Source organism: Zonotrichia albicollis, chromosome 1 (genome assembly GCF_047830755.1).
Source record: "Zonotrichia albicollis isolate bZonAlb1 chromosome 1, bZonAlb1.hap1, whole genome shotgun sequence".
Lineage (NCBI taxonomy): Eukaryota > Metazoa > Chordata > Aves > Passeriformes > Passerellidae > Zonotrichia > Zonotrichia albicollis.
Window position 1 is genome coordinate 150,471,814 of NC_133819.1, and position 17,931 is coordinate 150,489,744.

The 17,931-nt window shown below is 38.6% G+C and overlaps 1 protein-coding gene across 8 annotated transcripts in view; it reads right to left on the reverse strand.

Moving 5' to 3' along the window:
- The window catches only part of TRAPPC9 (trafficking protein particle complex subunit 9), a 449,867-nt gene that overhangs the window by 364,066 nt on the left and 67,870 nt on the right, over positions 1-17,931 (reverse strand). For all 8 annotated transcript variants that reach the window (XM_074557536.1, XM_074557497.1, XM_074557522.1 and 5 more), the window contains one exon: positions 9,290-9,414. In XM_074557536.1, coding sequence (XP_074413637.1) covers positions 9,290-9,414 — 125 coding nt within the window. The remainder of the gene's footprint in view (positions 1-9,289; positions 9,415-17,931) is intronic.

Genomic DNA, 17,931 nt, shown 5'->3' on the forward strand with positions numbered 1-17,931 from the left:
CATAGAAATCTAAGTTACTGTTCAAAGTTATTAGTAAAATACAGGGTTATAACTGCTCAGATCTGGGGACAGCTTTTGCTTTTCCTCAACTCACTTCCCTTAATTTGAACATCACTCCCAGGAATATTCACTGAAGTTGTATAGAACATGATAATAGAATTATTTCTACTTTTATTAATTTTTCAGTTAAAAATCTAACAATCACCCACAATTTCAACTCCATTCCATCCAGACTTGGAGATCATAACCCACATTTGGATACCAAGTACAAAGAACAGTTACAATTCAAACTATTTCACTTCTTTTGTGGTAGAAAATTTGCCATGGTGAAGTTATGCATTATAGTTGCATGACAGTACCACCACAAAGGAAAGCCAAAAGGTCAGCTTCAAAACTGAAACATTAAAAAAATGTTCATTATAATTCATAAAACTTTCAAACTTTACAGGAATACAGCTTCAAGAGCAAAAGCAGCACTTTGGGGGCAATCATCACTGAGCTGTATAATAGCAAAGGAAAAGCAGTGTCCTCCTTCCTTCGGAATTTGACATTTCTGTCATACACAGAAGTTCCCAATAAAATTCTAAAAATAATTGGTCGCACATTATCTCATTTACAATAAGTAGAGAAAAAGGATACCTGGGGGAAGAAAGCCTTTATTTGCTTTAAAATCCAGTGGTGGAAATTGAAGGTAAGACGAATTAGAGCTAATGGTAAAATGCACTTTTAAAGGGCTATTTCACCATTACAGGAACTGCTGTGAAGATGGAGAAATTTTCTGCCACTGAAATATTTCCATAAAATTGGCTAACTTCCAAAATGCCTGCTTCAGCTCAGAGTTCTTGGCATGATGCTGAAACCTCAGAGGTAAATTTATCAGGATCAGATTAGATGGATGATCAGTAGAAAGTTTTCCACCAAGGCTACAAGAATAGATTCCCAGCATGTAGATAACTTTCCAATTTTTTATAATTCAGATCATTTGCTCTCCATTTGTAGCTATTCCCCTCCCATTATTCTAGCCTGGAACCCCTATAGTCCACAGGTGATGACCAAGCAAGCAGATAAGCTCAGGGAGAGGATGTGGATTGCCAGCAGCACTGACCAACAAGAGGTAGAAAAACAAATGAAGAATAACATGGAAGAATTGAACATGGAAAAATAGCATGGAAGAATTAAAACAAAAAGACACAGACAGCTGCCATAGGGAACAAGCACCATGCAAGGGGCAAAATCCAGAAATGGCTTTTGGTAAAGGATCAAGGTTCTAGGCAAAGAAATACTAATAATGAATTCTCAGTGAAGAATGCAGGATTTCAAATGATTTTTTCATATTCTTAAGAAACAAGATTACATCACCCTTTTAATGGGATGGAGCATTTGGTGCTTATTTTGACAATATTCCCAACTCTACATCTTTTGTGATCTTGGGCAAGTAATTTATTCCTTGTTCTGGACTCTCAGCTGCTGCATCAAATGGAAGGAACAGCAATAACTGTTTATGGCTTGCATTTATTAGTAATAAAAATAATACTTGCATTTGTACAGTGTCTAACCAAAAATGAGTAGAATTTCACATAATTACTCAAGCAAATTACTGAAATGGGCTGTTCACCTTGCTGGGCATTTGATACAAAGATATAACCTAGCTGAAAGTAAACTTGAAAAAATTTAGACACATCAGTTACTGCCATGAAGCAATCTAGAAGCTTCCTTGCTCCAGAGATTTACTTTATTACAAAATATGTATTTTAATTGCTTCTTGTCATTTGTCTTTTTCTCTTCTCAGACTTATTTCAGCTAAACCAATAATGTTTTAAGAGCCCCAGGTTTAAAATTAGCAAGTCATTCTGAGTCCTCCACTCTTACCAATCTGTAAAATGTGATGTATTATGCTCACTGTATTTAATAACTACAGACAGCTGAAGCACATCCAAGACACTTAACAGTAATATTTATACTAATTTATCATCAAACTACACACCTCTAAGTGGTGCAGCAAATACTCCACACAAAACAACATGCACCAGTTTAAAGGCTAAATTTCCCAATGTAATATTCATAGTACTTTGATCTTCTATTACCAGAGAACATGCTTTTTATTCCATTTAAATACAAGAACATTAGGAATTTAATTTACTCTAAGATTACACACCTACAGAAAATCAGGTCTAATGAATCATAGAGAAACATCTAAGAAATGACACTCTATTTGATCAACACCCTCAAATTCCTACACTTTTCCCTCTTCACAGAACATTTTTTTCATCACCTGCTTTTCCCTCTCACATCATCAGTCACTGCAATTCACAGCAAGATCAGCAATTTAATGACAACACAGAGAAACCAATTTCATAAAATGACCAACAGAATTTGAGCTGGATCTGTTTTATCTAACACAATATTAAAAGCTGCATTCATTTCAGTCTCAGGGCTTTTTCTTCTTTGTCTTACAAAGAATTTCCTCCCCTCTGCTTTTGATGGTTTTAGATAATTTTCATTGCTTGGAAATTTCAGCATTTTGAAGTCAATCTTGTCCTACTCCCGCTAACAAAGAGTTAGCCTCTGACTGATCAATGATAAATTTAGCACATCATCATTATTAGTACTAAATTAAAAAGCTTGAAACACACTTGTAAATAAATTGAAATTCTCTTAAGCAATCCCTCTTGCAGACCATCTTACTGCAAAATTGCAATCTAACACATTTAAAACCTGGTTTACCCATAAACAGCAAATGTGGAGCTTGCTGGGATGATTCTCCAGTCACTTCCCTCAGTGAATCAAAGCTGGTAAAGCAGATTCTGAGGAGCCCTTTCAAAAATGCTTTGGCATCAATTGCAGCCACCACAGTCTGCACTTCCCATTCCTTCTGAGCAAAGCTGCCACACCTGACCCACCCTTCTGGAGTGCCCACAGTGATAAATTACTAAAGTTCCTTCTCTTTCTCATATTCCTGGGGAAGGCAGCTATTAAAAATGCTACTTCTAGCTAAACAGAACACTCACAGTCTAAAGATTTTACTTTTCTTTTATCAAGATGCTCTTTATCTCCTTGGCCAGCTGCCCAAAAATCAGAACAAAACTCCAAGCATTACTATGATCTGCCTCTATGATTGAGGAACTGAAAATATTTCAATTTTAAAAAAAAGTTATTTGAAATATTAAGAAATTTAACTTGCCTGCAGATTTATTTATTCTGAAATGGAGAGAAAAAAACTATGGCACAGTGTTTATCACAGCCTGCAGTACAGCTATTCCTCATTACTTGTCAATGCACTGAGTTTTGTGGGTAAAAGACCTGAGAAAATTATTAAATCAATAAAATTTATGGAATTTCAAAAATGTTCCATCAAACATTTGGAATGAAAACATTATCATATGCAGGATGAGCAATATTTAAGTAAAAATGCAGCACGAGGCTGAAACCAACTTCAGCAGCAAATGTCTGAATCTACAACACGAGCACTGTAAATGTGCTCAGGTAAGAACCATGTAAATAAGGCACCTGAAATAAAGAGTGGTCTTTGATCCAAACCCTGCCTGACCTCCCTCATCTGTTCTCATTAAAAGAGGAAAACTAAACATGCAAGAACTTGCAAGTGCAAAGTTAATGTGTAAAACCCCAAAGGGATTCTGAATTTGTGACACCCGACCGTGGAGCACACAGCAGGTCACACTCTGAGAGCTCCAGGCTGCACGGGCTCTCTGACCTCTGAAAGAACATTTGGAGGAAATTTATCACCGAATGCAAGAGCATTCACATAAACATCTCAGTTTCTCATTAGTCTTAAAAGTTCTTACAGAGCTGACTGGACTTTCACCACCCTGTTCCAGATGTTTGTTCCAAACCTCCCTCCATCCATGCCAAGTTCCCAGCTCAGATCTTCACATGAGCCCATCTTTATTATTTCTCCATTATTTAAACCCAGTCAACTTCCCCTCCTTTTCTCCCCTCACCTTCTATGCAGTCAACCCGCTCCTACAAAAGCCAACCTCAGTATTGAGATTTTTTTCCTGACTTATCACAGTGTCATTATGGATGTGACCACCTCCAGCTGGTCCCATAAGCTCTGTTTATTGTGCTGGTGTCAACTTTCATTTCTCTTTGTCCATCTTTAGACAAGAAGGAGATGAAAGTGTGGTTTATACAGGAGATTGCACCTGCAGCTACTCCTGATGAGAGATTTGTTTGGGTATGAGCAGGATATCATCGCTTGTTTTCTGAGTGACAATGAAGGAAGTCCAAAAAAAAGTGCTTTTGACATGCAGACAGTGAATCTTTCCAATTTTTTTCTACTAGTACTTTATAAATTTTTTAATCCTTCTTTCATGTCAAATAAAATGGGAAAAATAGCAAGTTCTAAACCATATTGCATTGAAATTGTAGATGCTACTGTGCTAATATTGAATGTAAAACACAAGACAAGCTGAATGAATTGAATTTATCCAAACCCAAGGGGCAGCAGGGTTTTTTCCACCCCTGGCTCTAGGGAATAGATTTAGTCAAATATTTTCTTAATGTTCTGAATTGCAGTCCTCTCTAGGGCACAACAGACTGTTCCTTTCTTGAGAGACCAATTCACAGAAGGAGAGGAAGAGGAGGGGAGAGCAGAAATTGTGTGGAATACTCAACTATTTATAGAACTCCAGGGAAGATAAGCAAAGCTGAGCTGGGCAGGGAAGGAAAGCTAAAAGCATTTAGACCCAGACTGCTCAAAAATTGCCAACTTTCATCCAGATCCAAATCCAGATCGTAATCAAATTTTGCCAGACAGGTACCAGCTGCCAAAAACCCATTTCTCCCTTGTTTTTGCAGAATGGCTCTATTTTTATAATCCACTTTATCTCAAAGAAAACTGCAAATCTTGGCCAGGAAAGCAATAAAAAACACCTTGCTGACCTGGCAAAGGCTGATGTGGCTCACAGCTCCAATCTGAGCAGGCTTCAGGAGATGTGAGTGGCCTTCTGGCCCTCACATCACATATTGTCAATTATAAAAAATAAGATATGTATTATTTTGATAAAAATCAGATTTGGACGTGAAAGAGCTTTGTTTATTTTTTATCTTCTACCATCTTGAAAGTTATTAGGGAAATGAGATAAAAACATAAAACTTGACATGTTTAATATTGAGGGAGAACTCAGGGCCACAGAATTTATAAGCATAGTAATGAATTCCAAAATAGGACAGCGTGGAAGTACAACATCTTAACTGGACTGTTGTGCCTAAGATCTTATTCCTATATTCACATTTCTTCAATGAAAAGGAATCTAAATTTCAGTTGTGTTCTATAGAGTCTACATCTACTCTAAATTCAGCAGCACCCAAAATTATTTTTTAAATTTAAAAAAAAAATCCCATTTGTTCTGTTTAAGGGCTTAAACTTAGAATAGATATAAGGTTTATGAACAAAAGGAGTTAGAACTTAAAGTATCAACAATATAAAGTTTATCCCTATTAGCAGCACCCTTTCAAATAGAAGAGTAAAGCCTGAGAATTGAAAAGAAAAAAAATCCAATTAAGGCTTGCATCTCATCTTAATACACTGCTGAGTAAATCAGAAAAGATACATTAAAGACAGTGTGTTAAATTAAATTAGCTCTACATACTGTATTTTAACACTTCCTACCATTTACTGAGAGTGCAGGAACAGAGCAGTTTTATGAGAGTACTTAAACCCTTCCAGCTTCTGCAGCTGAATCTCCAGACTTACAGCTCACATTCAGGATGCAGAAGGAAATTCTCCTGAACAAACAAGTCTCAAAACAAATAAAGAAGTCAGCCAAATCCCTTATAAATTATAAACCAGCCCTGTCTGCCAAACAACTGCCCAGTAAGCACTGGGAATGTTTAACAGCTTAAACCAAGGGTTTGAAAAACTCACAATATGCTTTCAAAGTTTTTATCATCCAGCTAAGAGTTCTCCATTTCAGCTCTTCATTTGGGTTAGACTGATCTCTGAAGCTCAAGTCCATATGGAATAAGGACTGAAGTGCCAGTTTGTTTCTTCCATCTGACAAGAACTAGACCACACCACAAAATCTCAGCTTCCAAGCATGAAAAGCAGTGCAGAATCCCCAGGTTCAAACTGGCACTGTGTTTGCTGAGAGATTATGGCATCTGGTTAAATTTCTCCCTGCAGCTTTTGCATGAAGACATAGAATAGTTGAATATCTGAACACACTGCAGTGTTACTCAAAAAGTAACAGATTCAGCCTCAAACCTGACGTTCACACACCACAGCAATGGTGAAAGGCTGAGTTACCCTCAGCAGAGTAATTTCTTCCTTTCATGCAGATGCACCCTGGAACAACCAAGGAGTTTAGACAAGGCTCAGCACAACAACCCAGCACTGAACAGCAGAAAAGAATATCTGAACATAATATTACAGCCTGAGATTCCATTCAGCTTGAGGGTATAAGCAAGCTTTATGATGAGGTCATAAAGCAATTTTTACACTGAATTTATGAGCTCATTGTAACAGTCATTTCCAGCAGCCAGTGACTGGTTTATTAGGAGACAGCCTACAGCAAAATTGGAAACAGAGATTGCAGAGAAGCTCGACTGCAATATCCAAGACTGAAGCACAAAATCTGTAAGGCAAACAAGTAGGGAGGGAAGGTTTAAGCATGAGGCTTATAAATATCTGAACAAGGACATTTCAGAATCAGCAACACGAGAAGCATTGATTTACACTCACTTTCATTTGCAGAAATTCACTTTTATTTGAAGATGAGCTTATGCACAGCATGCAGGATTGAAAAATAACCACTACCCCTGAATATTCACACCAGACACCTATTGTTAAATCATGAATAAGTGACAGCAGCGTGTTTTACCACACATACAAATTGTTTAAGATCCATCTTGCTTCTTAAGTTAAAAACTCCCACTTGCTTCTTACATTAGTCCTTGTCAAACCACTCTAATTGGCACAACAATAAAGCAAATGTAACCCAGAGCTCATCCCAAACTGCTCTGTGAGGGACAAACAGCCCAAAAATCCAGATTTGTTCTGCTGCCATAGGGAGAAACTCAAAGATCTTTTAAGGAGGTTCTAGGGAACTCAAAAAGGTTCATAAATATCAAACATTTTGAGACTCAGCATCAAAGGGAATCTTGGATCCTCTCTCATGTGCAGATCCCAGCTTGTTTCATTTCACACAGCAATGTCTGAGCAAAAGCATTTGACAATGAACATAATTCATGTACTCAAAGACACCCAGTCTAAACCAGAGAGACTCAAATCCAAAACTACAGCAAATTCCTCAAAACTCAGCCAAGACAACTGGATCACAGCACATTCTAATGATATCTATAAATTCTTAACTGACTGGATTGTTTACAGTAACTCCCTGCATCTATGGTTTGGAATTTATCTGGCTTTCATTTTAAGCTATTGGCGGTTCCTATGCTGCTTCCTACTAAAGAGCAGTGTCAAAACAGAAGCCACAAGCAGAAATCCACATTATCACAGAATGACTGCCTAAAGAGGCAAGTACATCTCCTCACTTAGAACAAGTCATTTTTTCTGGTCATTTACCCACTACCCACTGTCTGTCCATGTACGTAGAGTTAATTATGTGCACAGCCCAGTGAATCAAAAAACATTTTTAGCATAGTTCTAAATAGTTTTGAGCTCCATAGGCATTTTTAATCCAAGCAGATCCAGTTATTGGTTTATAGTAGTTTAATTGGGACAAACTCCAAGCATGCTGCAGGTTCTGTACAGCAGTGATGCTCATCAGGCTCAGGACACAGAGACATTTACTCAGCAAAGAATCTTTGGTGCTGTTGGAATGTGTATTCCCTACTCAACATAGTTTTGATCATCTGAATGGTTCTTCCATCACAAAATACCAATTAAATCAAAATTCATTCCATAACCCTGGCAACAGGATCCAGCATGTGCCTTCCCACCACAGTTTTGCTGCACATGCTGCAAACCAAGTTTCTGCTTTACACCCCTTCAATATCCTTCTAATACTATCACACAGATCATTGGGAACCTGCAACTTCTTGGTTGCCAGGACAACTGATTGACAAGTAAAAAGTGCACCAAAATGCTTTTTTCTTTTGTACTTGGAACAAAGTTCTGCATTTCTAGATTTTTTAGTCCTATCTTGAAGTAACACTCCCATTGCTGCTGTGACTGAGAAGTGTCTACAGGTCAGACATGCTACTCAAATCTCTGAACTTGTTCACTTAAATAGCAAATTATTTCCTCAATCGTGCTTATTTATATTTATAAACAATTTGGAAACACCTTACTATGCCATAAAACACAAAGGCTTTAGTAATTTTGCTAAGACCTTTTCTGTGCTGCAGAATCAATTGATGACGAATTAACAGTGCTAATGATCCAAAAGAAACACATTTACAAATTAACAGTTTCAGCTGTTAATTGCTCAGATAGAATTGTGAATATTCCCACTGTGAAGGAATCAAATTCACAGGCAAAGCAAGTCACTGAGAAAAGCAGAGCCTGTGTTTGCTTCTCAGCCAAACACACACAAAGCCAAATTTTGCCACATACAACACTCACTCTAATTCCTGACAGGATGAGCTGATGCAGAACATGGATCTGTGCAGGGAATGTTTCAAATACTGCACACAACACAACATTCACCAAAAGCTGGGAAGAGACCAATGAAGTGCTGCAGTCCATTATTTACAATCTTTCTTATTTTCATCTCAAATTATATCTTCTTCAAATCTGGCCATTATGAAGCTAAATTTATTTCATGCTCTAAACAACAACTTTACACTATCAACAGGTAAGATCTGCCTCAGAAAAGAAAAAAGCAGCTTGGGCCAGGGGAGACTCTGGGTAAGCACACTGCAGCTTCCACCTACACCACTCTTCTTCCACCCTGCTACTTTTCTTTACTTTTCCTTTGACTCTCTCAACTATTCTGTTTTATTACTTGTAGGTACATCACTAAAAAAAACCTCACTGCAAGAAAGCCAAGAATTCACAGAGAAGCACCTTCCTACAGAGTAAATAGCTTGAGAAAGCACCATGAGGTGAGCTGACAGCTCCCCCAGTACACCACAGGGACAGCCAGCTCTGCAATTTCCACTCTTAGCCTGATCTTTCTTCACCTTTTTTGTTTGTTGGCTCTAATATAACAATCCAAACACAGAACATCAAGCTGTGCTAAAGGAAACCAAAGGGAAATATTTATGAGACAAGGAAACCTTTGTTTTTTAATCACACAACAAACCATAGCACAGTACAACAAAAAAAACACAGGTTTTACTTATTTTGGTGTCATTCCCCTACCTTGACGTGACTGAAATCACCAACTTTGCTGCTTTCCTGGGGATTAAGAGGTTTGGTCTCCACTCTTGGTTTGACAACCTGCCTGAAAGGACTGGAGAGTGGGAGGCCACTGACACTGATTCCATCTGGAAAACAGAACAAGGAGAATTACTTTTGCTTGTCTCATGCTATGTTTTGTTCCAATTAATTTAGAGCTTATTATCAAAGGAAGAGAAAAGACACATAAATGATATTAACCTTTTACACAAAAAGACAAAACAAAAGACAAAGATTATTTGGCTGTTTCTCCCAAGACACCAAAAATAATCAAACTTGAACACACCAAAAACTCAGTGAATATCATGGGGAAGGATGGAAACTGCATTTGAAATAATCACAACAGAGATGTCAGGTTAATAATATGAAATTAGTTTTAACATTTAGAGTATTAAAATAAAAATCAAAGTTTGTGGTTTTTCATGACAATGTGATCCTATCAGTTCCTTAGGATCCTTAAATTAATTTCTGGTGCAAGGATTTTTTTTTAAATGCATATTATGGAAAATGACAGAAAACAGAGATGTCATGTTTTGTACATCTACTAATGCAAAAATAGATAAAATAGTTCTCTTTTATAAAGGAGGCAGAATGGAAACTTAAGGTTTCCATTGTAAGAGTCAACAAAAAAAGCTTAAAAATACCCTGAGAGGAATGTCCTGAGAGTTTGGTGCTTACTCCCAGTCTGGGTACTGGCACACACAGGATGACAAAGATACAACACAAAAAATTAACATCTTCTGTTATTGCCAGCAAGGTGTAACTTGAAGGTAAATAAATGCACTGCAGCACTGAATAAATATCCTAAAAGTGTTGTATCAGCTCCTGGGGGAGAGCAGGACAGGAGGTGAGAGCACCCTGCCCATGCAATGCAGTAGGACCATGAACAGGACAAAACACAGAAATAAATACAGAACTACATTTGATCACAGGCTTTGAAAGCTGCTCTTTCAAAATGAAAATTAGAAGTTTTAATTGAGGAAAAATATTCTTCTCCAACTGATGAATGATTTTCACTAGTTCTATATTTAGAACAAAAACTGACACTGACTGGTGCATAAAATTGCAAATGAAAACATGAAAGGAACCAAGTATGAAAACCTGCATGGCATTAGTCACATTTTCCACTTCTTATATGGCATGAGCTTTATTTCTTTGAGAGAAGAATAGATAATACCTAAAACAACATCACAGAGATACAGCTAATGCCTTTCTTAATTAGTTTATCCTTTCAAATCCTATTTTATTTTTAATTTCTACAGTAGAGGGGGAAGAAAAGACAATAGATTAAACATTTTCTCTGGAAAGAAAACATTTTTAACTCTCTAATTTGTATCTGAAAAAGGAAGTTTTTTAGCAAAGGAGACATCAGGATGAAAGGGAAGTCCAAGGTAACTTGGTAGTGATTGAACTTTCTGTCTCAAGTTTGTGGCACTCTCACAGAGCCAGTGCCAGGCACTTTGTGATGCTGCAAATGACTCAGCCCTTCTCAGCCTGGACTGCTCAAGGCAACTTCTCTGCCAGAGGACAAAAAAAATCATTTTCTACCACAAACAACTACCTTTTAAAATTATTTTGTTTCTTCTGTTCTTTGATCAGGCAGCAATGGGAGAAAAGACCTTGCCCAGATCCCCTGCAATACATTAAATAATCAGAATGGGGGAAATCCTGTTAAAAACCCTGCTAGGCTGAAGAACTTAATGATGGCAGGAGAAAACACTGAGCGCCAATGAAGCAGTTCTCCAGAAGTTTTAAATTATTGATACTTATATTTTTTGAGATTTCATACATTTTATTTTCTCTCATGAAGTTTAGAGAGATGAAGATGCTAAATCCTCCATAATTTTCTTTTGTCAATCCCTACTGTCAAACATCCTGAGCAGCCTTGTACTATATAAAAAGTATAATTATCTTTCCACTCTGTCCAGAAATCTTCCTAATTTCAACAATCCACACTGAATATTTCCATGGTAACAGCATATGACCAACACTTTTCCCATGGTAACTGCAAAAACACAGCTTGCCTTTCCAACATCCCAGTCACTGCTGTCACAACAGAGCAAACTCTCCTACCAGCATTTCCTCTCTCCTATCAAATGTTAAGTAAATTGTCAATTTAACTTCATTAGCCACTTTCCCAGCACTCTGAGCAGAAGAATCCCACAAAATTTCTTACTTGGATGAGGGAAGTGCATTCAGGGAGTTAAACCTGTGGATTTACAATGAGCACAGAAGGAAGGGGTGGCAGGGGACAGCTCCTGGCCTGTGTCACACTGTGCTGTGCAAGGACCACTGGCCTGACCCAAAAATGGATCCATTTTTACTGTCTGTTAAAGCTTCCTTGTTTTAATTCTCTTGTTCTTCTAATTCTTTTGATTCAGCAGTAATTTTCAAACATTTTAAATTTGTGCTTAGAGTTTTTGGTTTGAGGACCCCAAATGTGCTGCAGTGCATTTATTTACCTTCAAGTTACACCTTGTTGGCAGTAACAGAAGATATTAATTTTTTGTGTTGTATCTTTGTCATCCTGTGTGTGCCTGTATCCAGAATGGGAGTAAGCATCAAACTGGGGACATTACAGCCATGGAGGTCCCAAACCCCATAGAAAGGAAACACTTTAAAACTATTCCAGTGACACCACAAAAGTTGGGATTCGGAGGCAGTGTCCAGGCAATTCCATGTCACACAAAATGGAAACTGTGGAAGGTTTAGGCTGAAGTGCTGTTTCTTTCCAGGAGAATTTCATACAATTCCACAGCAGTGCAGATCTGCTTCCTGCAGCTTCCTCAAAGCAGCACAGGGACCCTGAGAGGGGCAGGAGGAGGAGGAATCCCAGAATTATTCAGGTCAGAAAAGGCCTCAGAGATCATCAAGTCCAGCCTATGACCAGACATCACCACATCCAGAGCCCAAGTGCCACATCCAGCCCTTCCTGAAACACCTCCAGGGATGGAGGCTCCACCACCACCCTGGGCAGCCCATCCAGGGAGGGCAGGAGGGGCTGCTGGCCTGGAGCAGGATCCCTCCTGCAGCCCAGGGATGTTTCTGGGGGGTTCTGCCCCTCTGCTCTGGCGAGATCCTCCCCAGAGTGATTTTTGTCCATCTCTGGGGCTCCCAACATCAAAAGGATGTGGAGCTGCTGGACCAATTCCAAAGGAGGCATCAAAGATGCTCAAAGGGCTGGGATGCCTCTGCTCTGGAGACAGGCTGGGAGAGCTGGAGCTGTGCAGCCTGGAGAAAAGGTTCCAGAGAAAACTCAGAGCCCCTTCAGGGCCTAAAAGGGATCCAAGAGAGCTGGGGAGGGACTTTTTGCAAGGCCATGGAATGATAAGACAAGATGAGGGTGGCATCAAACTGACAAGGAGTAATTGTTTATCCAGAGCATGATGAGGCCCTGGCACAAGTTGCCCAGAGAATCTGTGGGTGCCCCATCCCTGGAAGTGTTCAAAGCCAGGTTAGACAGGGCTTGGAGCAACCTGGGATAGTGGAAGGTGTCCCTGCCCATGGCAGGGAGGTGGAATAGGATGATCTTGAAGGTCCCTTCAATCCAAACCATTCTTTGATGCTATGTGACAGAACCATAGAGTTTTTCAAAAGTACACAGCTTGATCATAACATATGAAAACTAAGTGCCACTTCAACCCATTTGTTTATTTTATCAATTTCTGCCTGATTGAAATCTCAAAACAAAAACCTCTTGGTAGGCAACATCTCATAAGAACACTGTAACAGCTTTGAAGTTCTTTAAACATGCAGAAAAATAGAAAAAAAAGACTTGAGACAGGAGACAGACTGCTTGCTGAACTTGAATGTATTTCCTTTTTTTTTCCCCTAGAAAAAGAGAACTGTACTCTCATGATGTGTGCAGAATTCTAGAAACTTGCTGTGTGCAGCAACAAAGAGCAGAATAACACCAGAGCACACAGAGTTTGAGGCAATATAATCCACCCTTCACACCTCAGATGGGCACTGAGATGCAGCTCCTTCCCTCTCTCAAAAATGTGCTCAGGACCATCACAGGAGGGAGCCCAGGCAGCAGCACTCCAGGCAAAGTTCCTGGGATTGCAGCAGCTCTGCCTCAGCCAACATGAACCAGACTTGAGCTCTTCTTTGAAACCCCATTACCTTTGAAGACAATAATTAACAATAACAAATGCACTGTAAGCAAGGACTTATGTCCTGAGGTTGTTGAACTAAACTAAAATTGGAAGATAAATTTACAATAAGGGTGAATGCAGTGAAAGAGAACAAATGAAGTGTAAAGAAGTTCATAATAAAACTAGAGATTATGTATGCAGATTACATTAGATGCTAAAATAAAGTGCCTCAGCAAAGGATCAGTATAAAAGAATGGCAGGTTTATTGGCCTGTATATGCCAATAATCAATTTATTGTTATTTGCCTCATGTCTCTCTTAGTTATTTACACTGTAAAGATTTGGGGTCTGAAACACCAGCTCTGTGTATTTGTGTAGTGGCTGGAGTACTATGGCACTTACAGAGTGTTAAAAAATTCCATCCTTTATTAGTCAAATCATGAGACAAGATGATTTATCTGGTTTAAAGTGCAGTGGGAAGACAAGAGGGCGCCTTATCTTCCATAAGTACTAAAGCTGGAATTCAAGAAAAATTCTGTAGTTCTCAAAAAAATTAACAATATTTTTTTAAATTACACAGTGATGAATTTTCAGAGGACACAGAAGCATCTGTATTTTTACAAAATAGAACAAAAGGGAAAAAACCTCATTTCAACAGTACAACCATACTGGCATCTTCAAACTGCAGAGACAAAAAAAATACTTCTTAGAAATGAAGTCACTTCAAAAGAATACTCAGAATAATTACATATAATGAAGGCTACTAAGCAGAGTAACATGGAAATGATAGTACTGCAACATCTCTGAGGACCCCATCATTATCATCAGTGATACCATTATCCTAATAGAGTCCTCCAGGCTACTTAGTTTCTTGGAAGAACTGTCAAGAGAACATTTAAATTCCAAATCAGGTATCATTCCAAAAAAAAAAAAAAAAAAAAAAAAAAAAAAAGAAAAAGAAAAAAGAAAAAAAGCTTTGTCTGTACACTGTGTAAGTGCAGGGACATTTTAAAGCAGATAAAATCTGGCCATGAAAGCAGAAAAACAACAAAGGGAGTATGAAAAATACACTGGTCTTGCATACCAATGTTAAAAAAAATTCAAGATTAGTGCTCCTAGACATATGCTATTATTGCTCTGCAACCTTTTTCCCCTGGAGTGATGCCTTCAGTTGTAGCTTTCATATTTCCAGATTCTGTACTGCATTAGTTTATATATAACTCTGAACTTCATATAAAGTGTTAGCATGTTCTCCTCACAGCTCAGTCAGACAAAACAATGATTTTCCAGCCCCAGAACCAAGGACACCACTGCACCTTCAGGCCCAAAAAGTGCAAACAACAGAAAACTGAGGAGAGCAAACTGGGAGGATGGGACTTCATAACCTGAAGCTGTAATTGGACAATTAACCCCAAAGTGTAAGTGGACCAAAACTTTTAAAAGTGTGAAAATTCATTACTCACAGTCCATCTTAGGTGGAGCCATGGCCAGGCTCTTGCACTCTCCAAGGTGTGTCCTTTAAAGGCCTTTTTAATAAATCCCTGCTTTATTCCTTTAACTCTGTCTAGCCTCTGTTCTAGGCAACCTCTCCAGGCATCAAGAGAAGGGAAGGAGAGACTTAAGGCACAGATTTGCTTCTCTCTCAATGTGTAATTAATTAGTTCCTTTGATGAGTTTATGAATTTAAATATTCTCACACTTGTCTTTAGGTTCCCTACACAGGGAATAAAAGAACATTAACGTTCTACATAATGAAGTACTCATTGCAAATTAATTCATTAACTTTAAAAAACTCTGTCCCCACCTAACAGAAGCTTTGTTAAAAACCTCAAACGAGTCAATGTGTACAATACAGCACAGAAAGAGCAGCTTTTGTCCTCACCCCATTTTTAGTGTCTGGGAAATGCAGAATTTCAGAAACTGCAGTATAATAGCTGAAAAGGGGAATTCATTGTGCTCATAATGTGAATATCCTGTTGACCTTTTCAGTCACCTTAACAGGTGACAGAGATCTCAGTGCTTCAGCTCCTTGCACCTGGCTGTACCAAGCAGACCAAGGGCTTCCCCCTGCCTCACCCAGTGCAACAATCTAATTTAATTAAATTAAATGCCCATGCTGACCTCCTCAGCCAGAGGAGGAACCCCGAACCATCCAGCTGACAAGAGATCCAAAATTTCACTAAGATTTGTTGCAAAGATGGATCTCCAAATCTTGGTCAACTGGCTTCAAGACAGGGAATCAGAGAATTGTTAAGGTTGGAAAAAACCTTGAAGATCATCCTTGTTCAACTCTCAGCCCAGCACCTCCATCATGTTCACCACTAAACCACATCCCCAAGTGCCACATCTGCACTTTTTCTGGAACACTTTCAGGGCTGGTGAGGTTGGTGAACAGGGCAGCCTGTTCCAAGGTTTTCCAACCATTTCAGTGAAGAAATGTTTCCTAACAGACAATCTAAACATCCCCTGATGCAACTTGAGCCCATTTCCTCTCATCTTGCCTTTTGTTACCTGGGAGAAAAGACCAACACCCAATAAAACAACAAAATTCAGCATAAATAAAAAGGGGGGAAAGAATCCTAAACTTATACATGCAGAAAGAGGCTCTCAGGATATCATTTCTGTTGAGAAGCAAGATCATGCAGTTGTGGTTCACACATTCATGAATCTCCCAAATCAATGTTCAGCAACAATCAAAAAAGGAAATAATAAATTGTGCATTAGCCCATGATTGCAAGGAAAGTAATATAAAACAAAATAAAGAGCACCATTAGGTCATCACATGAACACATGGATCAGCTTTCAAAAAGTGTATATAGCCTTCCTCAAACAGACAGAAATGAGAGTTCAAAAGGGACAAGGCTGACACTGGAACAGTTCCCATAACAGGGACAACCAAACCCTCAACACTTAGAAATCCCAGCCTGCTGTGACAATGCCCTGGGAAAATGCATCAAATCACTGCAGGAACCATGTTTGGAAGATGTCTTGTTATCTCTCCCATGCAATTAAAAACCTGGGAACACAAGGCCACCACTAATGCAAAGCTGCTAAAAAGTAATTTAGCTGTGACTCTTCTTCCTATGGCATGTTGTAAAGAGCTGACAGGAAGAATGGAGAATTTTATCCCACTAAGGATGAGGAAAAGTGCCTAGAACCAGAGAAACCATATTCAGCCCTGGAAGCTCCTAAGCTAATAGTTAGAGGCCTAGAGGAAAACAGAAGTTAGTGCACAAATTTTCCTGTATTATCCCATTGGAATCTGTTCTTAGCCACTGTCACAGTCAGGATATTGGCTGGAGGGTCACTGATGTCATGTACTCATGGTTTTGCCTCCTTTAATCTGGAAAAACACCCAGCACTTTTCCCTGTGAGGCAGCACACCATCAACACACCTCAGCAATTCAGACTGATGACTTGGTTTACTTTCCAACTGGATAAATGCGTATCATCAAAAACATCAGTAATTTATCCCTTCTGCAGCATGTCCTGATTACAAACAGTGCAAAAGGAAACAATTCCAGCAGCAAATGAAAGACATGGAAGTAAAAATTGCCCTACTAAAGACATTGCTTTTAAGAGACGAACGTATTTTGATCATGATTGTAAATGTGGTTGGTCTTCAAAAGAAAAAGCTACCACAGTATCCTAGGATTAAAAGTCTTGTCATAGTTGCCATTGATTTTCCAGCTCTTTACTGTTCTTCCCATCAGGCTCTCTCCTCCTCTTTGGAAACTTTAGCATTTGTAAAGTTAAAAGCAATACATAAAAATAAAGTAGCAACTAAATTTTCGATATACTTAGCATCCCTAATAACACTTTCAAAGGACAAGTACACAGCACCCACAGATACCAAAGTTCCAACAAAGTAGGAATGGATCCTACTCCTTTATCATCACTAAATGAGGAAAAGTTGAATTGCTTCAGCTACACAATCTTTCAGAGAAGCAGGAGGTAGTAATAAGATTAAAATGGTGTTCAAAGATTTTGTTCATCTGTGGTCCCATAAGAGCTGGACGCAGATAAAGAGAGGCCAAAATCCAAATCCCAAATCCCACAAGTGTTCAGTGTCCACACATGAAGTGTGTTATCTTCACCTCCTACAGAATAGTTGGGGTTTATGTTATTTCAGCAGAAAAGCTCCTACACAAGTGCAGCTTCAGAGCATTTTGGACACTGGGCAAAGGAAGGAAATTTTCCATATATTTGTGGGCTTATATATCTATATATCAATATTTACTATGAAATCTCACTTGCTATCAAGGGGAATTCCTCAGAGTCTCAATTCCCTGGCACCTCTGTTTTCACAATGTCAGGGTGGGCTCTCCCTTCACTATCAGCATTTTCCACAAGCTCTAAACTGAACTGCAGTGTAGCAACACTGGGGAGTTTGTGTAGTAAAGTTCTAAAATATTTTTAAAGTATCTTTATACTTTACATTAGGGAGGTTTCAAAACCAAAATCTTTCAATCATTACTAACAACTACTATAATTTTTGTCTAAATGCATT